The following is a 24,129-nucleotide window of genomic DNA, read 5'->3' as shown; positions in this document are numbered from 1 at the left end:
TTTGTTTGTTTTTTATCCTACCTTCAGCTGGTTTTTGAGGTGGAACTGCAACCTTGGCATCAGGAACATCTGGAAAATCAAAATGTTTAACTGAATAAAAAATACAGATCTGAATTTGCTATCCCCAAGATTAGTTCACGGACCTTTATTTGTTTATGTTCTAGCATACAATTATTGTAACTTGCTCCTGAAGCATAAGCAAGCCAATGTATAGATAATTACTTGAATTAATCTTTCTATCTGGCCAAACTTTACACGGTTTCATTTTATTTATATATATATATATATATATAAATAATATATATTAAATTAAATATTATATATATATATAATATATATATATATATATATTTGCCTCATTTTGGAGTAGGCTCTTAAGAACATTCAGAAAGGAAGGTCATTATATATCATAAGGAGATGATTGCTACCCATTTTGCTTTTCCTTGGTTAACTGTTTTTCAGCTGTGCAGAAGATGTTGAATGTATTCATTGGTACCTCTTCATTGTTCTATTCCTCAGTCAATTAAATAAAAATATACTTGTTTGTGTTAGAGAATGTGGCTTCTCATATTGTACAAAATAAGACCCAGACACAACAATAATCACTGCTTTCAGAGTTATCAAAGTAGTGATTGCCACTATGTATAAGAATAAATAGTTCCTCACATTCACGGCTGAGGAATATTTTTCCAGACTGTAGGTTTGACTTACTATAGCCAGGGGAAAAGGATAAAGCAGAACAATGCAATATATCTATGACAGATAACAGACATGATCTTGTGGTAATCTTGTGCATTATCTTTACCTGGTGGCTTCAGCTCCAGTTTGATTTCTGCAAAAGAGTAATACATTTCTTTTAGAACTATTTGTTTTTCCAGAATCATGTTTCAAACTCACAAATTTGTATGTAGCTAGGATCATAAATTTGTTTAGAAAATTCGCTAACCTTTGGTTACCAGATAGAGCTCTGCAGTGCTTCTTGCTTCTCCCCTTGGTTCAAGACGAGCAATTACAGAATATACACCTGCACCAGACACAAATTTTCATATCTATATGCTTGTATCATTAGAAAAAAAAGAACACAAAATCACGGAAAAGAATGGCATTGGCCAAAATATGCCATGAATTTTTACCTTCATCTTCTGCAGTAACATTGTGGATAGTCATATAATGACAACGACCTTCACTTCTGAAGCTGTACTTAGGACTCTCTCTCAGTTCAGTGGGGCCTTTATACCATGTCACAACTGCATCATCAAAAGACACCTCACACTCGAAGGTTGCAGATTGGTGTTCACTCACTACAATATTCTGTATGCTCTTTGTGAACTGGATTGGTTCAGCTGTTTCAGGGACAACAAAAAAATATCTGTTATTAACTAAGACCAGGTCATTTAGTTTACCTAATCCCTTCTTACTGTTTTCATAAAAATAGCTACAGTATAATGAGATGTAATAACAAATAAGAGAAAAGGAATTCCATCTACCATGAAGTATTATACATAAGAATGAAGACTAGAAGATGTATGAATAAAAATATAATACGATTGTTGTAGAGAAAATATACAAGAGAAGCCATTAGGGAAATAAAGAGAAGATAAAGAATAATTAAGGAAAAAGAGGAAATATGAGGAAAATAGGAGAGTAACAGAATAAAAGAAGATAAAAGAAAGTATGACAAACAATTTGAGAGCAAGGGGTCATTAGTAATGATGATTTAGTTAAAAATACTAACTTACAGGAATATGTCACATTTATTTTTCAATGAGAAAGAACAACAAAATTTCTTGTTTAATCCATTTCTGAGTTCAAGGATATTTTTTTAAGAAATCCATTTTATTTTCATTTGTTCTGTTAATGGAACATCCAGCAACTCTTTACCACTAATGTAATAAAGAGATTCTACATCTTTTTACAAACCTTCAATGGCCAGATCTGCAGTTGTTTCTAGATTCTCAAGCTTGCAGGTATACTGTCCCTGGTCTTCTGTTCTAACATCCTTGATGATGAGTTTGTGTACTTTGTCGGAGACTTGTGTTGAGTATCTCCCTCCTATCTTAATGGGCCTCCCGTTTCTATACCACTGAGACTTGGCATTTGGGATAGAAAACTGACAAGAGAGCGTGCATATGTTTCCTTCCTTGAAAGTCGTGTCATGAAGATGCCGTTCAACTGCAGGTTCTATTAGCATGTTAAAATATATATATATTTTTAGCAGACATCAGACAGTAGAATAATCAAAGAGAAAATGAATTCAAATACTTAGTTCAAAAGTACACTTACCAATCACAGTTAGCCTAGCACTGGCAATGTGTGGTCCACACACTATTCTGAAATTTCCCTGATCTTCAAGTTGGCAGTTCTTGATTCTCAGTATGTGGCGATCACCTTCAATTCTAATTTCATATTTGTCACTGGAGTCCAGTTTCTGTGTTCCCTTGTACCATGAAAGTTTAATTTCTGGATAGTTAATTTTAATTTCACATTCAAAGATAGCATCCTCATCTGTTAAAACTGTCTGATTTTCAATGTCTCTGACCAGAGTAATAGGCTGAAAAATATTAATTTAAATTAGTTTCAAGTTCCCTGTTATGGGTTTGAATATTTCACAAATCAGGACAAAAATAGGTTACCTCTGTCTGTGACAGTCGTTGCTGAATAAATGATACAAGTTCATCAAACTCCTGTTCTTCTCTTTGAGCCTTTTCTGTAAGCTCAATTTCCTGTAATAAGACAGAATGTACTTAAAGATTAAAGGATCCTAAATGTCAAGCTGTCACTTTTATCCAACATAAAACTGGTTCCTACATCAAATTTGCTGTAGCCATACTGTATCTAGCCTATCTTCTCATCTTAAAAAATAGCAACCAAGTTGTCAAGACAGAACATACCTGGCCAGAAGGGCCATTCCTTCTTTTTCAGTTTGAGCATGCAAGAATTTGAAAACTAAAAGATCTAAACAGCTATGAGAAAATCCTGTTCACACAGTGACATCACATCATGGACACCAAGTCTGTTCACAGGGGCTGTGTTACTCTTAACAAAGCCAATGCTGTAGTCACACTGTATCTTACCAATCTATGGCTTTCTTCCTCTCGGGTTTGCTTTAGTAACTCAAAGGCTTGTAGGAGGCCACGGAAATCTGTAATTCCATACATGCGAGCGTATTTCTCATATTCTTTAGGATCAACGTTTTTGAGAAGTTCCAAGATATCAATAGTTTGATCTTCCTCATCTTCCTTCCTTTTTGTTGGAGTTCTATTCGAATCAATGACATAAGTTAAATATACAATACTTCATTTGTAGAAAGATGTTCAATGAAAAAATGAATCAACTTAGAACTACTGCATGTAGTGCACTCTTTTAGTGTAACCTGGTTAGGTGCTTCTATTTTAAGTACACAGTTACACTTTTATCATGAATATCAAAATATTACATCTTGATCTGACACATTTAATCAGAAAGTTTTTCTGTGTTGATTGCAAAGTAATCTATAAAATCTTTGCATATACCTTTTTAGTTTCCCCCTGACATCCCCTTCAATGACTTCTTGCTTCCTTTCTTCAACTTGTAGGTTGACACTCCTCTCAATTTCCCCATGTTGGTTAAAAGCTACACATTTGTACATGCCAGAATCAGTTTTTGTTGTGTCCTTTATTTCTAGTTTGGCTTCATCTCCTCTCTGCTGGATGAAAATACGACCTCCCTGGTTGAGTTGTCTCCATTTCCCCTTCATCCACTTAACATTTGGAATTGGGTCTCCTCCAACTTTTGCAATAAATGTTGCAACAGTCTCTACAGAAAGATGCAAATGAGGAAGATAAGTCTTTGCAGGTGTTTCTATGACAACAGGACAGAATCTCAAGCAACAGGTATAGACAAATAGAAGACAATACAATTTTTTGAAAAAGAGTTCTTACTTTCCATGACTTTGATACTCTGAGGCTCTGACACAAAATAAAGTTTTCCCTCCACTTCTGCTTTCTTAGCTGCTGGTGCAGCTGCTGTTTTTTCTAAAATAAATAAATAAATAAAATGAGTCAAATAATTAAACAGACTGTTTTATCAGAATCACAGAATGGATGAGGTTGGAAGGGACCTCTGAAGGTCATCTTTTCCAACCGCTCAGGCAGAGACACCTAAAGCTGTTTGCCCAGGACCATGTCCAGATGGTTTTTGAAAATCTCCAAAACTACCTGTGTGAAAAGGAATGAGTTACAAGATGAAACAAAATATCATGCGAAATACAGAAAATGTAAAGTATTTTCATATTTTAAGTAACTTGTATTTTACATTGCAAATGAAACTGAGCATTGTAGGCCATGTTATGTTTTCCACCAACATCAGTCAGATCATTTTTATTCTGCATAGATGCAAGCTCATAGATGGCTATGCAAATAAGAAGAATTTTCTAAAATGAATCATTTTTTTTAGCGAGGTGTTCTCTTTTCTACTTCTGGAAATCTCACCCTCAGAGTTATCTGAACTTTTTGTAACACTGATGTGTTAAATTCTTTTTTTTTTTTTCCTTTTTTTTTCTTTTGACTAGTTCTTAGCTCTGCTGCCACCCATGTAGTGATAAAGATGCTGCTTCTACAGCTTACTGAACCTGCATATCTTGAATGCGATGGTAAAACAAGACTCTACATGGAAGCTCTCATGCTTAGGCAACATTTACTTCTAGCTAAAATTCCCAAAGGTGTTGGAGCTGTAATAATTTTGAAGCAGCTAACCTCTAAGGCCACACTATCAATAAAATTATTTTTGTACTTTTTAAAATAAACACCACTGTTCCCATAAAATATGCAGACCCAAGTAATTTTCACTTACTTGCATTTTTCTTAAATTCTGTGTTTAGCTATAGGAACTAAATTCTTAATCTTTTTGGTAAGAATATACTATTGATTTGACAATGATATTCCATTGTTTATGTTGCTATTTATATATAAATTATTGTTAAATGTACTGTTTTCCCAGATTCTACAGTTTTGAAAAGAACCAAAAGATACTAATTGCTTGCTATTACAATGTTAGTGTCTTTGTTCCACACAAAACAAAGTAGGATGGAGTTTTAAATTTCCATCACAATCCTTGATTTTGTTCATGTTACTGTACCTTTAACAGTCACTTTAGATCTGCAAGCATCAGTGCCAGCCACATTTGAAGCTTTGCACATATATTCTCCTGAATCAGATATGGTAACTGCAGCAAGTTCCAGAAGAGCTACTCCATTAGCAAAGCTGAAGTTGCATCTGTCTGAAGCTCTTATTTCTCTTCCTGCCTTCAGCCACTGAATCCGGATTGGCTGTGATCCTTGGACGTGGCAGCTGAGCTGTATGTTACCACCTTCCTCTGCTGTTGCTGGCTGAAGGGGCTGGTCAAAAACTGGAAGCTTTTTAGGTTCTGGAAGGTGAAAGTGCTTCAGTGAATTCTTTTTATCCTCTTTAATGTCTTTATTGATGATTTGGATGAGGGAATTGAGTGTACACTCAGTAAGTTTGCAGACAACACCAAGTTGGGGGGAAATGTTGATCTGCCAGAGGGTAGGAAGGCCCTGCAGAGGGACCTGGACAAGTTGGATCGACGGACAGAGGCCAATGGGATGAGGTTCAATATGCCTAAGTCTCGGGTCCTGCACTTTGGTCACAACAACCCCATGCAACTCTACAGGCTGGGTCCAGAGTGGCTGGAAAGCTGCGCGGAGGAAAAGGACCTGGAGGTGCTGGTCAATGCTTGCCTGAACATGAGCCAGCAGTGTGCCCAGGTGGCCAAGAAGGCCAAGGGTGTCCTGGCTTGTATCAGGAATAGTGTAGCCAGGAGGACCAGGGAGGTGATCATTCCTCTGTAGTCAGCTTTGGTGAGGCACACCTTGAGAACTGCATTCAGTTTTGGGCCTCTCACTACGAGAAAGACATCAAGGCTCTGGAGCACGTCCAGAAAAGGGCTATGAAGCTGGTGAAGGGCCTGGAACACAAGTCCTCTGAGGAGCGGCTGAGGAAACTGGTATTGTTTAGTCTGGAGAAGAGGAGGCTCAGGGGAGACCTTATTGCTCTCTAGAACTAGCTGAAAAGAAGGTGTGGGGAGCTGGGGGTCAGCCTCTTCTCGCAGATACCTGGTGATAGGACTAGAGGGAATGGACTCAAGTTGCACCATGGGAGGTTCAGGTTGGTTGGAAATTAGAAATTTCTTCTCAGAAAGAGTAGTCAGGTATTGGAATGGATTGCCCAGGGAGGTGGTGGTGTCACTGTCTCTGGGGGTGTTTAGGGAAAGGTTGGACCTGGTGCTTATGGACATAGTTTAGTGGGTAATATTGGTGGTACAGGGATGGTTGGATCAGATGGTCTTGGAGGTCTTTTCCAACCTTAATGATTCTATGATTCAAGGAAGGAAAATATGAAGAGCATAGGAGAAAAAGAAATACATGCGATTCTTAAGACATAGGAAAGCAATGAACAAGGATAAGAAGAAGTCTGAGAATATGAATCAGTTTTAGAAAATAGAATTAATAACAAGACAGTATATGTTTTGCATGCAAACATGCAAGAAATGTTTTATATAACACATCTTTTCTCCACAAAATAAGGACGGTAGCACGCAAAAAGTATTAATAACTCTTTTAGTTATTCTAGACTGCAAAACTACATAGGCACCTGTGGAGAATCAAATATGCAATCTCCTACAATAGTATTAGGATGATGTGCCATGCTGCCACAACACACCATCAAAGCTGCCCAAGCTTAGTTGTAATTGCACAGAAAAACTGTTTTTCAATAAACAATCAAACAAACAAAGTTTAAAAAAGGCAAAATAAAAAAAAAGAAGAAAAAAACATCACATTAAAGATTTCAGATTTCAATGTTTACTCTAGATCAGTCATAGCAAGTACTGAAAAAGAAGCTCCTACACACACAAATTTAAATCACAAAATCAAAAGAATTTATTGATTTTGTGGTTTAACTCAGTTTTATCATGTCCATCTCAGTACAAATTATTAATATTAAGGCAAATAAAAACAATTAAGCACAGCACAATTATTTTACTGGCTGCACAAACCCATAAGACAGAAGCTATTTGCAGCTAACATAATATTGTTAACTATTTGCAGCTAACACAGAAAGAAAATTAAGAAGTAAAGAAAAGCATGATTTCTACTAACCTCTGATAACAACAGAGGATGTACACAACACGCTTCCTGCTTCATTGGACACTTTACAGGTATATAAACCAGCATCTGATTGCTCTACACTCTTTATATGCAAAAGTAAGGTATTGTTTTTGAATGATATTTCACAATGAGGACTTGAGTGAACTTCCTGATTGTTTTTATACCAAGCAACAGTCAAAGGTTGAGAGCCAGCAACACGGCCCTCAAGTTTAAGTTCATTCCCTTCTGTTTCTTCTACTGCTTCAGACAATTTCTTAGTAAAAGTAGGTGGAGTTTTTCGTTCTGTCAAAAAAGAACATATGCACCAAAGCTGAAATAAAAAATTCTAAAGAAAGCGTTTCAAGAAAAAAAAATAACATTGGGGAATCAATAGTTGCTCTCATTTAAATAGGATTTTTTTGTTGTTGTTTTAGTGAATGTACTCCAAGATCAATGGCAAGTGTCTTACTTGTACAGTCGTGTTAGTGGATTTTCTTATTTGTGAAAAACAACAGGAAAAAAAACACACCTATTTGATTGATTGATGATTGATCTAAGTCAAATGCCTTTAAAAACACAAGATTTTTTGATGAGTTATCAAGGAAGAAATAAGCCTATAGAATAGAAAGACTATAAAGAAATTAGGCTGAAGAAAATATCCTTTCTTTCCTCCTCCCCTTGTTGTTAATGATCCTTTCAATTTCTCTTTAAAGATCCATGGGTATTATACCATCCAGATAGATATTTTTGAGCTATATCTCAAAAGTTATGTTTAAAGTTTTTTCTCAAACTTTTCTTGCAGCAATAATGCCAACTTCCTTTACAATTAAAAGAAGAAAAATTACACACAATGTATTATCTGCTCAGTACCTTTAACATTCAGTTGAGCTGTGCAAGAATCCTTTCCAACTTCATTGCTAGCATAGCATGTATACTTTCCAGAATCTCCCCTGTCAACTCTCAAGATGGTCAAATGGGCTGTATTTTCTACATAACTGATTTGATAGTTTCCTCCTGTTCTAATCTCCTGGTTATCTTTTGCCCATGTGACTCTAACAGGCTGTGTTCCAGAAATGTGACACTCAAAGTCAGCACTTTCTCCAATAATACCATCCAAAGATGTAATTGGCGTGTCAAAGAATGGAGGAGTCTTCCCTTCTAAAGAGTGAAAGAAATTAAAAAGCATCACTTTAACATCAAAATTTGCTTTAAATCTTTTCGAAATAAATATTATTTGTACAATATTTAATACATGTATAAAGTGAAAGCAAGTTTTAAGATACTTCCATTAAATATTTCACAGCCCACCAACCTGTAAGGACAAGTCTTCCACTAGAAGAAGCAGTTCCAATAGCATTGGTTGCTGTGCAGGTATATTGCCCAATAAGGCTCCTGTCCGTCTTCAAAATCCGCAGAGTTGCTACATTATCTATGAAGGTTGTGTGAACATTATAGTCCTCTTTTACACGTACGCTGTCTTTAAACCAAGATACTTCAATAGGTTCTGAACCAGCAATGCCACAATCAAATGTAACTGGTAAGCCAACAGTTTCATGAACATCTCTTACTTTTCGGGTAAAAGAAGGAGGAAGTTTACGCTCTGTAAGAAAACAGGTATTGTACCATGAGGTCTTTCAAAAGCTATGCACCTGTTGTTGTACTCACCAATACTGTAGAGTATTATGGATTTTTGCTTTTAACTTATTAAAAATGTTACATTTAAATGTACATCATTTAATTTGGGAGCTCATGTGAAAAGAACACAGTGCATATGGATTCAAGAAAATATATAACCATTCTGCCCTTATTTACACCCAGTGAGACTATTTAAGCCCCAGGACTGCCTAGCTAGCTTATGATCTCAGGATTCTTGAACTGCAGAAACAGTCAAAACAATATCCTAAATGGGGAATGAAGATGCAGAAGCTACTATCCCTACAGAAGAAATGTGGTCAGTAAGAGATATATTTAAGTTAGGTTTACTGTTAGACCTTTGTTAATAGAACACATTACCACAGGTTATCTTACTGGTCAGAAAAGAATAGAGCTTTTAAAAATTAAAAGACAATCTTTGTATTTGAAAGAACAAACATACCGAAGAAATATAGGCCATTTTCCTAATTTTTAAAAAAGAATAATTCACCTTGAACTGTGAGCAAAGATGATGAAGCAGCCTCTCCAACAGTGTTTTCTACTTTGCAGATGTACTCCCCACTGTCACTACTGTCCACCTGGCTGAAAACCAGAGTGGCAACTTGGTTCTTAAAGTGCATTTTCACAGTAGCCGTTCCTCTCAGTTTTGTATCGCCTTTGTACCATGACACAATCATTTCTGGTGTTCCAGCAACCCGGCACTGTAAGGATGCTGAATCCCCAACAGTCACCTGCACTGGCTCCAAGGGTGTAATGAAATAAGGTGGTTCTGAAGAACAAACAGCACAAAAAAAGGTATTGCACAATGACCACAAGTAGTTGAAATAACACTTGATGAAGTGATGGTGGCTTGATGACGCACCTAGTATTGTGATTGCACCATGACAATTATCTTGTCCAGAGTCATTTTCAATATGACAAGAATATTGCCCTTGATCTTCTAGTTTGCTACTAGGGATTTCCAGTATGGCAGATGTTTCTGTAGTGGTGATGCTACACTTTTCAGAGTGTTTTAATATTACTCCATTTTTCTTCCATGTCACTGAAATTGGTGGAGTACCTGTATACGTGCATTCCAGGAGTAAATTTTTCCCTTTCTCTACACTTAAATCATTCACCTTCTTCACAAATTTTGCTGGTTCTATAATGAACAATACAAAAATATAAATTAAATAAAGCCAGGAGATTTTTTTTTCTTTAAGAAGCATAAGAAACAGTAGTCTGGACAAACCTTTGACAAAAAGATGTGTTGTGCAAGAAATCTTCCCTGCCTCATTAGAGACTTGGCAGGTGTAGTCTCCACTCTGAAGTGGATGTACATCAAACAGCTCCAGCTCTGCAAGTGAGTCTTGCAAGGTTATATTGCATTTGTGCCCTGGTACTAGCTCAACACTACCTCTAAACCATTTAACTTCCAATGGAGGGGAGCCTTTTATGATACTCGTAAATGTTATGTTTGTCCCAGAGAAAACATTCAGCGGTTCAGGTTTCTTCATGAAAGATGGTGGTTCTAAGCATATAAATAAAACAGAGAAGAAGTACATTCAGCTTCCGATGAAGAGCATAATAATCAGAAATATATAACGAAACCAAGAATTAAGTCTTTTTGAAAACAAATTTGAGTCATCCAGCTCTGGCTTCTTATTGATACTGACCTCTAACACTCAAAAATGCGCTGCATTCATCTGATCCAGCTACATTAGTAGCTGTGCACAGATAAGTTCCCATATCAGATTCCTGAAGTACATTCACTTTCAGAGAACAGGTGTTGTCTGTAAGGGTAGCCTGATACTTGTCTCCACTGGTAATCTCCTGTCCATCATGAAACCAGGAAACAAGAATAGGTGGTGACCCATAAACTTTGCACTCCAGTACAGCAGAAGAACCCAGCTGACCATACGTTTCTTTCAGTTTTCTCGTGAAAGAAGGAGGTATAATACGATCTGCATTTGTTTAAACATAAAACAAACAACAACAAAAAAACTTACAGTACAGGAGCTTAAAATACAGAGGGTTTTCAGTGCATAATAAAACCAGTTTATTTTGATGTATCTGCATTAGCAATCTGCTCCTGCATGTCTAAAACACTGAAAAGTAAATAGTTGATGGTTAAGGAATCAACTTAAGGAATACCCTTTCTTTTTGCAGTTCTTTTTCATATGAAACAATATTGCACCAGTTGTCTGGAAAAGACAAATGGATTAAAGCTGAAGAAATCAAACTTCGCTATAACTCCTGCCCCTCCGATGCTAGGTAGGCATCTGTTCCTGATGCTTGTCACAGTGGAGTGCCAAGCATTCAAAGATTATACAAGCAGTGAGTCCCACAGACTGCCAGTCATGGGAAACAGTATGCTATCTAAAGGCATTATAAAAGAACTTTGGATCAGATGTGACTCAAAAGGAGTAGTCGACTAACCTGAAACGTGCACCGAAGCTGTGCAGCTGCTTTTACCAACACTGTTTTTCACCTCAAAAGTATATTCTCCACTATCTTCTAGTTCTGTATTGAGGATCTTAAGCCCAGATACTTTGTTGAAGAAGCTGATTTTATATTTATGGTCAGTAGACAATTCATTCCCATCCTTAAACCATCTAGCGGTAAGCTCTGGTGTGCCGTCTACTGTGCATTCCAGAGTACAAGAGTCTCCAGCTGTAACTTTCATGGGGCCTGGTTTCTCTACAATGATTGCAGGTTCTGCAATGAGATGCAAGTCACAGCATTTTTAAAAACAACAATGCAATAGTAATTAGCACCATAAAAATTAAAATTTTTAAGCATTGTAAAACATATTATGTTTTTTATACCATGCTACCCACCAAGCACTGTAAGTGTGGCAAAGCACTCCTGAACTCCAGCATCATTTTTTATCTGACAAACATATTTCCCAGCATTGGCTGGTTCTGTGTTTCCAATCCGCATAGTTGCAACATTTTCTGAATAGGAAATCCAAAGATTTTCACTTTCTCTAATGATCTCCCCTTTGTCTTTCAACCACAGAACAGAAATGGGCTGTGATCCTTCAACTGCAGCCTGCAGTTCGATCGACTCCCCAGCTACAACAGTGAGATCACTCAGCTTCTTCACAAAGGTTGGTGGTGCTATTTAAGAAAAGATATTTAACAGTAAAAAACACTCCAGGAGGGGAAAAGTAGGAGGAAAATAACAGGAAAAATGAAATTCCAAGAAGGTGACAGTCCTTATACAAACCTCTCAGTGTTACAGAGCCAATACAGGAGTCACTTCCCACATCATTTACAGCTTTACAGTGATATTCACCAACATCTGCAGTATCCACACTGAGAATGTGAATGCTAGCAAGGTAGTTCTCAGACATGATCTTGTACTTCTTGCTGCTCCGAATTTCTCGTTTGTCTTTATACCATGAAATCTGGAATGGAGGAGTGCCCTGAAGCTCACATTCTAGACGAATATCAGACCCTTTCAAGGTCTGGACTGGATGGGGCCTCTTGATAAAAATAGGGGGTGCTGAAACAAAGGAGTTAAAGTTTGTGTTATTTGAGCTGATGATATTAAAGAAGAGAGTATGCAAGTAGCCAAACTAATAGTGAGCAGCAAAGGAACACTATGAGAGATCTCCCACGATATAACAAGCAGGCAAGAGACTTGCCATCTTTTCAGACAGGCTTTGGTCTGTCTGATTAAAGAAAGTGGGATTCCACAGCTTTTCCACACAAGAGTACACATACAGATAGAAAGGCAAGGGAAGAGCTGGGATTCTGACCTTTTACTTTCAGTGAGGTACTGGTACTAGCACTACCAGCTGGATTCTGAGCTTCACAACTGTAGTCACCGCTGTCTTCAACTCTGAGGTTGTGCATTTCAATGATTGCCACTGAATCCACAAATGACATTCGGTATTTTTCACAGGGGTGGATCTCAGTTTCACCTTTGTACCAGATGACTTTGATTTCTGGAGATCCCCCTACTTTGCATTCGTACGTAGTGGAGTCATGCTCTTTCACAAGCCTTGAGGAGTCTAGTTTCTTAATAAACCTTGGTGGTTCTGGAAAGCCAAAAATGGAAGATGATGTTTTTAACTGCACAGATTCTTTGAATAAACAGGCAAATATCTAACAGAAAATATAAACTTTGGGGACTTATGCAATCATTCTTATTTTGTAATTGCCATTTTTTTTTAGATGATTTGAAGTTTGTCCAAAATGTAGATTAGGCAGCAAACAAGTTCTCTATTTGCATTTTAGATAGTTTCTCCTTATTTTGTTTTCTCATTCTACTTCTCTATGTTCAGCTGACACATGTGGTTTTCTTTAAGTAATATCCTCTTGTAGTACATTGGTAATAAAAATGCCTGATGGAAATTCAAGAATCCAAACTGTTCATCTAAGTACTATTGTTCAGAGAATTTAGGCTGAGCATTATAGCAACTGCTTTATAACTTAATATGTCATTAAGAATTGATACAGTCAATAAGTGTATTTGAGTTATAACCCTTTGCACATTTATTGCAAAGCCAAACATAAAGGTGCATATAAGGACTAAAAGTCAAGGATCTTAGGTAGCAAATAAGAGAAGTTCAAAACAGTCATGCTGGGAAGAATTATGAGATGGTTGGTATTAGTGAAATTGGTTTTAAAGGTCATATGACTGGAAAGTAAACCAGATGGTTACATTTTACTCTGTAAGGAGAGAAAGAAAGGGAGGTTTGACACTTTACATCAAAAGTACCATGCAGACGATTCAGAATCACAAGACTGAATGCTCATGGATCAAAGATAAAAGTAGTAAAACCAAGAGGTGGTAATGTGGGAACAACTAACAAATCTCTCTACAGAACAGGATGAATTGCCTTTTTGTGTATCTGTAACATGTAGGAAGAATATCTATTTTACTGTGGGTCACTTCAATCTGTGGGACATTTGCAGAACATCCTATGTTGTTAGTAACAAAGCTTCCTTAGAATTTCTAAAAATAGAAATTGTCTTGTTAACACAAGAACTCTTGGAATCTCATTACTTTGTTTTCAGATTTCATTTGATAAATAGTTGATTACCTATCTGCATACTAACAGTTGCTGACTAGTCACACAGTAATTCCATTCCTTTCCAAAAATGTGAGTATATGTTAGTAAAGTATATACTTAGAATGTTAGGTAGTTTCTAGAACCTAGGGCAGGTGTTAAAACTACAGATTGGGAACACTAGATTTTTTAAAAAAAAAAGGGGGAGGCTGGGTAGGGAGGTGTTGAAAGTCAATTGGACATAAGATCTTGATTCTACAAACAAAAGACTGTACGTCATAGAGATAAGACAGCATCTTCTCAAATTAAAACCACGCAAATCAATGCGCATATGAGCTTGCACTTCCAAGTTTTGTAGGAATAGGCTGACAAGCAATGAGCAAAATTAATTTTACATCATTGGGAAATCTGTACAAAATCTAAAGAATTAAAGGAAAAATAATCCTGGAAAAAGTAATAAAAGAATAACTTACAATTTTATGAATAAAGAGTTGAAGAGTAAGAGTTGAAGAGTAAGAAAATGAATAAGGTCAGTTAGGATCGTTTTATGTAGAGTAATTCCAGTCAAATTAACCTATTAGTACTGTTATCATTAATAATAAACAGAATTATGATTCTTGTGGAAACAAACTTGAAATCTTTAAAAGAGCTTAGATTTCTTGCTACAGTATTTCAATTTTTTTTTTTTTTTTTTTTTTTTTTTAAGCCAAACTGTGTAATAACAGCATCCCTATTTGCCATTGAGTCCACAGGTAGTGCAGTTTTCCGCACTCCTCCCACCCCCACCAAGAAAAATCCCTATGGATAGAATATACTCCAGACATAATACATTTGACATGCACTTATTAAAAAATCTTGCTAGTGGTAGTTCAGTTTCTTGTGTTATTTGTCTCAGAGAGTAAAAGCCATTATATTTATTCTTGTAACGTGTTTGATTTCCCCTCCAAACTTATACAGAGGAAAAAAAAAAAAAGAGAGAGAGAGAAAAGAAGAATGCCCTGAAACAACAGGGACATTTAAACTTATGCATCATTTAAGTAGTGTATTTTACATTTGTCCTTTAATAAAATCAGTAGGAATAAAGTATCCAGAACATCTATTTATAAATTCAAGGTTCCCACCTACATCAAGGAAATTACAGTAAGGTACAAGTGTCACTTGTACCAGGACAGTTTGATCCAGTTATAAATTTAGATCTTTGAAAATCATAAGATCCACACACTATGTAGAGAAGTAAAGTGTTGGCGGAGCAGATATTTGTCACCAAGTCTGCCCTCAGATCCTTCAATTTTTCCTATTCAACAACAGGAGTTTTCAAATATTTTCAGGAACTGCACACCCGTTAAAAATACATTTAAGCCTCATAAGTGAACTTGCTTCTTTCAGCTACCTTTCCCTCTTCTGGACAACTTAGCAAATGACACTACTAGAGAAAGAGTTTAAGGCAGACAGATTTTGCTGGCCAACAGTTATTAATAAAAGCACAACAGGGTACTAAGTCAGAGTTAATATCTCAGTGACAGAATTCCCTTGATAAGACTCACTGTACCAGACCAGAAGAAAGATGGATAAGCATTTAGGTTTTAAAATAACATTTAAATGAAATGAAAGATCTCAACATGACATCTTGTAAAGATTGTTAGTCTCACGTCTGCACTATTCAGGGTTTTTTGTGGGTGTCTGCCTTGCAAAGAAATGCCTGATGAACAGTAAAGATCCCAGCAATACCTTGTACAGCCAGCTGAGCTGCGCATGCATCCTTTCCAACGCTGTTGCTAGCAGTACATGTGTAGAGTCCAGCATCTCCTTTACCCACTTTTAGGACCGTCAAGCTGGCCATGTTTTCCACCAGTGTCATCTTGTAGTTGCCACCTGGGCGGATTTCTCTGTTGTCTCTGGTCCATGTAATTCTCATAGGTACAGAGCCAGTCACATGGCACTTAAAGGTTGCACTTTCCCCTAGTGCCACATCAGTAGGTACTGGCTTGACATCAAAGAAGGGAGGTTGTAGATGTTCTGCAAAGAGGAAAGCATGGCAGAGCTCACCACTAAGCTCCCCTTCAACACACACCTGACCATGCCATGCCCGCACTCCCTTACCACCATGCAGTGGGTAGAATGGGAGAAAGAGTAAAAGAATAAGAGCGCAAATAGGTACAAAATATCTTTAGGTGTGAGCTACAGACCTGTGAGGAGAAGCTTGGCGCTGGAAGATGCAGTCCCCAGAGCATTTTGCGCTGAGCAAGTATATTGGCCACAGTAAGCCATGCTAGTTTGCAAGATCTGAAGAGCTGCAACATTATTTAAGAAGGTTGTCTGCATGTTATCACTGTCGCTTAAAAGAACCCCATCCTTGTACCAGGAGACCTGGATAGGCTCTGAGCCATTTATGCGACAATCAAAAGTCACTGGGGCACCAACGGTCTCTTGAATATCTTTCAATTTTCTGGCAAATGTAGGGGGAAGTTGACGTTCTGCAAAATAATAATAATCATCACCATAAGTAGGAAGCTACCCTGTCAACCTAGAATTAGTTAACACTGAACTTAATAAGAACCCCTTTCTGTAGACAACAAAGAGTTCCTACAAACTACCCCAGGAAAGAGTGGCCCCAGGACCATCACCTTTAATGACAAGCAAAGCTGTGGAGGTAGCAAAGCCAACACTATTTTCTGCTTTGCAGGTATATTCTCCAACGTCACTGTCCTCCACAGTAGAGAACGCCAGTGTTGCCACGTTATTCTTGAAGTGCATTTTATAAGCCTGCGTTGATCTGAGCTTGGTGTCTTCTTTGTACCAAGACACCTTGATTTCTGGTGCACCACCAATCTGGCATTTTAAAATCAAAGGCTCGCCAACCTTCACCTCCACACGATCCAGGTGCGTGACAAAATAGGGTGGTTCTAGGGGAGGAAAGAGGATAGTGAGCAGAGACAGAGCATCACTGGGGTCCCCTTGGGCATCAGGGGTGATGCATACCTAAGATGGATACAAGGCTGTGGCAAACATCCCCACCGGCCTCATTTGCCACCTCACAGGTGTATTCGCCTTCATCACTCTTGGTGCTGTTGAAGATTTCGAGAATGCCAGATTTGTCAGTAGTTGTAACACTGCAGCGTGGAGACTGAGCAATAGGCATTCCATTTCTTTTCCAGGTGACAGAAATAGGAGGAGTGCCCACGTAGGTACTTTCCAGAACAATGGACTTCCCCTGCTCCACACTGAAATCACTTAATTTCTTCATGAAGACTGCAGGCTCTGTGTGGAGGCACAGGTCAATAGTGAGAGGGACAAATGTGGCAGGGCTGCAGGCAGAGCATGAAGAGAGAGATACCTACACATGCACGCACACACACACCTTTCACAAAGAGTTGAGTTGTGCATGAGACGCTGCCAGCATCATTTGTGACCACGCAGGCATAATCTCCACTGTGGCCCGGCTCCACGTTGTGCAGCTGCAGCTGTGCCACAGACTCATCCAGAGAAATGGAACAGGTGCTGTCCAGCACCAGCTCCCTGATGCCTCGGAACCAGGTGACTTTGAAGGGGGTGCTGCCCTTGATGTAGCTGGTGAATGTCACACTTGATCCGGGCAAAACTTCCTGGGGATCAGGTGTCTTCACAAAAGAAGGTGGTTCTAAGTGTCACACAAAGTGAAGAGGGAGAAAAATGTTAATAGGAGATTTCCTGTTTGGGATGAAAACTGAAGCAGGTTAGAAATAGAAATAACAAGGGAGAAAATAGAAAAAGAAACTATGAAAAAGAAGCCATGGGAAATCAGAAGTAAGAAAGAAAGAGGGAAGAAGTGTTCTGCAGAAGGGGCTGTAATATCCTTCCACTGACCTTGTACAGTCAAGAAGGCACTACATTCATCAGATCCAGCCACATTTGCTGCCACACAGGTATATGGCCCGGTATCTGTGACATCCAGGGCATTGAGCTTCAAAGCACAAATGTTATCCAAGAATGAGATTTCATATTTTTCTCCACTAACAATCTCATTCCCATCCTGAAACCAGGCCACTGATATGGGGGATGTGCCGGACACTTTGCATTCCAGCAGCACTGAAGATCCCAGCACCCCATTTGTTTCCTTTAATTTTCTTGAGAATGAAGGAGGAACAAGGCGATCTAAGTAAGACAAGGCAGAAGAAGAATAAGAATTTTTTTTTCAGTGCAAAGGAAAACAAAAACAAACAAGAAAACAAACAAACAAACAAAAAACAACACTGTTTTTAAAGACAAGATATAGAGCTGACCTGAAACATCAACTGAAGAAGTGCAGCTGCTGTCCCCCACCTCATTGTGCACCTCAAAAGTATATAAGCCCCTGTCTCCCCTCTCTGCAGAAAAGACTTTCAGAGTGGAGATATTATTGAAAAAGGTAATTTGGTATTTGCGATCACTCCTTAGTTCTCTGCCATCTTTGTACCACTTGGCGATAAGTTCAGGTGTTCCTCCTACTTTGCACTCCAAGGTAAAAGGGTTGCCAGCCATCACTGTGATCGGCTCAGTCTTCTCTAAGATTACTGCTGGTTCTGAAATAGGAAGGGAGGGGACAGTGTGTCACCAGGAAATCCACCTGCAAACCAGTGAGCACAGGATACAAGCAGCAAACAAGGGGTGGCAGAGACAACTGCGAGAGCCGCAAGATAGAATACTTGTGGAACAGGCTATACCCACCTAGGACTTGTAAAAAAGCAGAGCACTCCCGCATGCCAGCATCATTTTTGATCTGGCAGATGTACTTTCCAACATCAGTTCCCTCTGCACTGGCAATCTCAAGAGTTGCAATGTTGTCCATAAACCACATTTGGACATTTTCACTCTCCCTAATAACTTCACCCTTGTCCTTCAGCCAGACAACAGAAATTGGTGGGGATCCTTCCACCACTGCCTGTAGAGCTGTTGGCTCTCCAACGAAGATTGCAGTGTCACTCAGCTTCCTGGCAAAGCGTGGGGGCTCTGATGGCAAAAACAAGGAGGCAGAGGAAGGTTAATCATGCGTGCCTGCTTGGAAGAGGTACAGCCAGAAGATCAAGAAAAGAAGGTGCTGGTGCTGTTGGTCTTCTACCATACAAACCTTTGAATTTTACTGGGCAGGTGCAAGTGTCACTTCCCACCTCATTCATTGCTTTGCACTGATATTCTCCAGTATCCTGAGATTCCAGATTGAGGATGTGAAGACTGGCAATGGAGTGCTTTGCTGTCACCTTGAACTTCTTGCTGCTCCGGACCTGCCTCCGGTCCTTGAACCAAGCCACCTCAAAGGGTGGAGTCCCTGCTATCTCACACTGGAGAATAACATCCGAGCCTTTAAGTGTGTCCACAGGACTCGGCACCTTGCTAAAAACAGGTGGTTCTATAAAAAAAAAAAAAGAATCACATCATAACATTTGAGACTGCTTCCCTGAGTAGGTTTCTGGATAGTAGCAAGACACAATATACTCAGGAAGGGGGCCTACACTTCTTCTTGTAAACCTATATTTAGCATCCTCATCTTATGTGGTCTCATCTCTAAAAAATGCTGAGCCTCCGGCATCTCCCAGAAAGCCATCCCAAGCACTCCCAAGGGCAGAAAATATGACACTTCTGCACCTGTTTCGAGTTAGTACTTAGGGCCCCTCCCCAAAAGCCCCTCTCCCCTTTCTTCAGGACCATATTCCAGTTTTCCCCACCTCTTTCCAATCATGAAAGCTACCACCAGTGAGGCTCAGTACAACAGCCCTCTCTTGCTTCTTAAATTTCACTCCTGATAGAATCACTGTACATAAAAAACAGGCAGAGGGATGTCTGCAAAGTGTGTCCATCTCTCTCACCACGGCTGGTGCTTCATCTAGTTCACACATCCCATGTGACCCAACAACCTTGCCTTATTCGGCTTGCAATTGGCTTAAACAGGAAGGCAAAGGAGTGGCTGCACAGCGCTCAACACCCACTACCATTTCCTGCCTAGTCTCTCTGATGTCTACAACGCATCAGCATATTAATCTGAGAGCAGCTGGAAAGAAACTGCCCTGGCAGCCACTGACTGCCATAGCAGCAGCTTCCTGTTTGGGGGGGGGCGGGTGTGCAGCTGAGAGCAGGACCAGGAGCCAGGGATTCTAGTTGTGTGTGGAGCCATGCTGCTAACCTTTCACTGCTACTGAAGCGCTACAGCTGGCAGTGCCAGCAGAATTTTGGGCTTCACATATGTAATCGCCGCCATCCTCAGTGCTGGCATCCAAGATAGTTAGCACCGCTATGGAGTCTACAAAAGACATGTGGAGCCTGTTGCTTGCTTGGAGTGCCTGATCGTTCTTGTACCACACGGTCCTGATCTCTGGCGTGCCACTGATTTTACATTCAAGTCGAACTGTGTCTCCGTGCTTCACAAATCGCAAAGCTTCAGGCTTCTTGATGAACTTAGGAGGTTCTGCAGAACAAATAAGCATGTAGAGAGTGACAACACGTTTGCCATGTGAAATCTACAGTGCTGAGCAAGAGTCATAGAGAGCGCAAGAATATTGGGGTGCAACAAGGTGAGTTTGCTACAGCAGCTGGCTGTATCTCCAACAAGAGCTTCCTCTCAAGAAACGATGCAAGGAGAAGACAGCAAAACCAACTACAACTAGGTTCTATCAACTCTGGAGCCTGCTGCTTGAGACAGCTGGAGCTGTAAAAGACACGTGAAGGATGATTGCTCCACCCAAGAGACTTTTTTTGCAGTTTCCTTTGGGGGGCAAAAATGTCCCCAAGCCAGAATGAAAGCATCAACAATCCCATCACCCCCAAGATCTTACCCCAGGAGCAGCAGAAACATGGTATGTACAGTTTCACTTGCTTGCACATCTTTAAAGTGTATTTCTACTTGAAGAACTTAAACGATTTAGAGCCTAGATTAAATCAGCAATTCATTACTCCAACTGAAACATTCAGAAAAGTTGAAAGAGACACCAATGCTGGTCTAAAAATGCAAAGTAATTGTATTTACCCTATTACTCTTGTTCCATATAGTAATGATATGTATGAATACCCCTGCAATCGTAGTTTAAGCACTAATGATAAAGTAAAAAGCAGGAAAGTGTTGTGTGCATTTATCCATACCAACAAACAGCTTAGCAAGAAGACCTGTCCCCTTGGAGATTTTGCAGGTACACAAGGCTTCTACTGTCATGCAGTATTATAGAAGCAGAGAGTTACCTCATGGTATGTCTGCTTTTTGAAAAGCTACTTTCCATATATGTCCAAGCTGGAATGGGTGGAAGATGAAGCTCAGTAACAAAGAGACCTTTTATATCCAAGCGAAAGAAAAACAACAAATGAAGGTGACTTAATCTCAATACCTTTGACACTGAGTTGGGCTGAGCAAAAGTCTTTCCCAGCTTCATTACTAGCTTGGCAAGTATATTGGCCAGAGTCTCCTTTACCCACTCTGAGCACTCGAAGGTGAGCCGTGTTAGCTACAAACGTAATATTGTAATTTCCTCCAGTTCGTATCTCCCGACCATCCTTGGACCAGGTGATGTGTATTGGCTGGGCTCCAGTAACATGGCATTCAAGGTCAGCACTTTCTCCCAAAGGCACATCAATAGATTCTGGTTTGGCATCAAAGATAGGTGCCTGCTTGGGTTCTAGAAACACAAGAAAACAAAATAATACTCATACCTCATAAAAAAAAAAAGTTAGTTAATCCAACATACAAATACCATTGCACACATAAAAAGGGATGGGGGTGCCTATGATCTGGGCAAAAGTTCTGCAAGCCAACACACCTGCCACTGTGAGCCTAGCACTTGAGGTGGCAGTGCCCACAGCATTGGTGGCTGTGCAGGTGTACTGTCCAGTGTGATTCATCTCAGTTCGTGCCAGTTGTAGCACTGCTACATTATCTACAAAGGATGTGTGCACATTGTGGTCATCGCTTAGCAGCACACCATCTTTATGCCAAGTCACAGTAATGGGCTCTGAGCCATTGAGTCGACACATAAATTTTAGGGGTAAGCCAGCTGGGTGTTCAATGTCCTTTAATTTTCTTGCAAAGGAAGGTGGTCGTTTGCGCTCTGGAAGAAAGCAAGTAAAAGATAAATATGCACCAGGAAGCATTTTTTTTTTAATATATTTTTTCAAGAGAAAAAGTACTGTAAAGAAGAATTTGCAACAAGTAAATATAAATCATCACCTTGAACTGTTAAGAGAGCCTTTGTAGATGCAGTTCCTACACTGTTTTCTGCCTTGCAGATATACTCGCCGCTGTCATTGCTAACCACTTTGTTGAAAATGAGTGTAGCAACGTTGTCTTTAAAGAACACTTTGTACTCAGGAGTAGACCTGAGTTTTGTATCACCTTTGTACCAAGACACAGTAATTTCTGGTGTTCCAGCAACATGGCATTGCAATGTTGTATAATCCCCAACTGACACCTCAAGAGGTTCCAAGTGTGTAACAAAATATGGAGGTTCTAAAAAAAGAAGAAATTAGAAAGGCTCATCATAGTGCCAGGCCTTGGAAAGCATACACTCAAAAGAACAGGCAAGAAAAAAAAGAAGCAAAGGGAGCACACACCTAGGGTAGAGACTACAGCCTCACAAACATCTCTTCCTGCCTCATTTTCAACATGGCAGGTGTATTCTCCTGCATCCTCTTTGGTGCTGTCAAGGATCTCCAGGATGCAAGATTTCTCTGTGGTGGTGATGCTACACTTCTGAGACTGAGCAAGTGTGTGGCCATTCTTCTTCCATGTCACAGAAATGGGCAAGCTGCCTGTGTAAGTGCCCTCCAGGATGATGGACTTGCCAGGTTCCACATACTGATCACTCAGTTTCTTCACAAAGACAGCTGGCTCTAATGAAGGGTAAGAAGTCACAAATGTTGAGCACAGCAGTACAAATGGAGGGAAGGAAACAACATTTTAGGGTAAATATAGAGATGCAATTTTTACAAACCTTTTACTGTAAGGTGTGTCGTACAATTTGCCCTGCCAGCTTCATTAGTCACTAGACAAGTGTACTCTCCACTTTGGAGAGGGGTTACATCAAATAACTCAAGCTCCACAATGGAGTCCTCCAAGTAGATATTACATTTGTCCCCTGGCACAAGCTCATTGGCCCCTCTAAACCAGTTCACCTTAAAAGGAGGGGTTCCTCTGATAACACCTTTAAAAGTTATGCTTGTGCCTGGCAAAACATCCAAAGGTTCAGGTGTTCTCTCAAAAGAAGGTGGTTCTAAACACACAAGAGAAAAGGAGAGATAAGACAGACTAATACAGCGTATCCCTGGCATTTCCACACACCTACCAAAGATAAAGAACAAAGACTTTACTTTCTAGTCAATACATTTTCCTCAGCATACTTACAAAAGGCCACAGGGAATTTCAAGAGGAAAAGAGAAAAGAGTAGCTCAGAGAGGTTGCTGACCATCATATACTGACCTTGTACGGTCAATACAGCACTGCATTCATCTGAACCAGCTATGTTGGTAGCTTTGCAGGTATAAGTTCCAGTATCTGAGTTGCTCAGTGAATTCACTTCTAAAATACATAGGTTATCCGAAAAGGTGATATGATGTTTTTCCCCACTAACTAACTTAAGTCCATTCTGGAACCAGGCAATAGAAATAGGAGGTGAACCCGACACTTTGCATTCCAGCAGTGCTGAGGAACCCAGGACACCAGGTGTTTCCTTTAGTTTTCTTGTGAAAGAAGGAGGAATGATTCGATCTGCATAAGAAAATATAATACATCCATTGTTAGAGAGAAAAGGAGTAAATGAATGGAAGAAAAGAGAACATGGCCAAAAGAAAGTTTTGATAAAAGATGAAGACAAACTACCCAACCAACCTAAAACATCAACCGATGCTGTGCAACTGCTTTTGCCCACGTTGTTCTGCACTGCAAAAGTGTACAATCCACCATCTTCCTTCTCTGCATCCATAATTTTAAGCGTAGATACTTTGTTGAGGAAAGTAATTCTGTATTTTTGGCTGCTGGTCAGCTCTTTGCCGTCTTTAAACCACCCAGTAGAAAGCTCTGGTGTGCCTGCCACTTTGCACTCCAAAGTACAGGCATCTCCTATAGTAACCCTCATTGGTTCTGCCTTCTCTACAATGACTGCAGGCTCTGGAAGGAGAGACAAGTAACATGTATGGTGAAAACTGGATTTGATTAGTACTAGCTATAAGTATTATTGCATTATGAGATGGGGCTTATACATTTGATACTAAGGATATCTCAGTTCATTGGGTTTGGGAATTTTTTCAGCTCTGCTTTTTCCACCCTTTATTCCACCCTAATCTGGAGATTTCAGATGCTCTCCAAAATAAAGTAAAAATATTTTGGAACTCCTAGGAGTGA

The 24,129-nt window shown here is 39.4% G+C and overlaps 1 protein-coding gene across 1 annotated transcript in view; it reads right to left on the bottom strand.

The window, feature by feature from the left end:
• The window catches only part of TTN (titin), a 239,629-nt gene that overhangs the window by 151,650 nt on the left and 63,850 nt on the right, over positions 1-24,129 (bottom strand). The window contains 39 exon segments of the mRNA XM_035572644.1: positions 22-69; positions 806-832; positions 947-1,024; positions 1,134-1,343; positions 1,921-2,181; positions 2,284-2,551; positions 2,634-2,723; positions 3,075-3,258; positions 3,513-3,795; positions 3,921-4,013; positions 5,116-5,403; positions 7,157-7,447; positions 8,015-8,302; positions 8,457-8,744; positions 9,288-9,566; positions 9,660-9,938; positions 10,029-10,307; positions 10,453-10,740; positions 11,216-11,494; positions 11,617-11,898; positions 12,008-12,286; positions 12,543-12,824; positions 15,528-15,815; positions 15,986-16,273; positions 16,424-16,702; positions 16,779-17,057; positions 17,158-17,436; positions 17,643-17,930; positions 18,059-18,337; positions 18,483-18,764; positions 18,883-19,161; positions 19,933-20,214; positions 21,125-21,412; positions 21,554-21,841; positions 21,961-22,239; positions 22,344-22,622; positions 22,724-23,002; positions 23,209-23,496; positions 23,617-23,895. Of these exon segments, the coding sequence (XP_035428537.1) occupies positions 22-69; positions 806-832; positions 947-1,024; positions 1,134-1,343; positions 1,921-2,181; positions 2,284-2,551; positions 2,634-2,723; positions 3,075-3,258; positions 3,513-3,795; positions 3,921-4,013; positions 5,116-5,403; positions 7,157-7,447; positions 8,015-8,302; positions 8,457-8,744; positions 9,288-9,566; positions 9,660-9,938; positions 10,029-10,307; positions 10,453-10,740; positions 11,216-11,494; positions 11,617-11,898; positions 12,008-12,286; positions 12,543-12,824; positions 15,528-15,815; positions 15,986-16,273; positions 16,424-16,702; positions 16,779-17,057; positions 17,158-17,436; positions 17,643-17,930; positions 18,059-18,337; positions 18,483-18,764; positions 18,883-19,161; positions 19,933-20,214; positions 21,125-21,412; positions 21,554-21,841; positions 21,961-22,239; positions 22,344-22,622; positions 22,724-23,002; positions 23,209-23,496; positions 23,617-23,895 (9,747 nt within the window).

This window comes from Cygnus atratus, chromosome 6, assembly GCF_013377495.2.
Source record: "Cygnus atratus isolate AKBS03 ecotype Queensland, Australia chromosome 6, CAtr_DNAZoo_HiC_assembly, whole genome shotgun sequence".
Lineage (NCBI taxonomy): Eukaryota > Metazoa > Chordata > Aves > Anseriformes > Anatidae > Cygnus > Cygnus atratus.
Note: the sequence above shows the minus strand (reverse complement) of the source record. Positions and strands in the feature narration are given on the sequence as shown.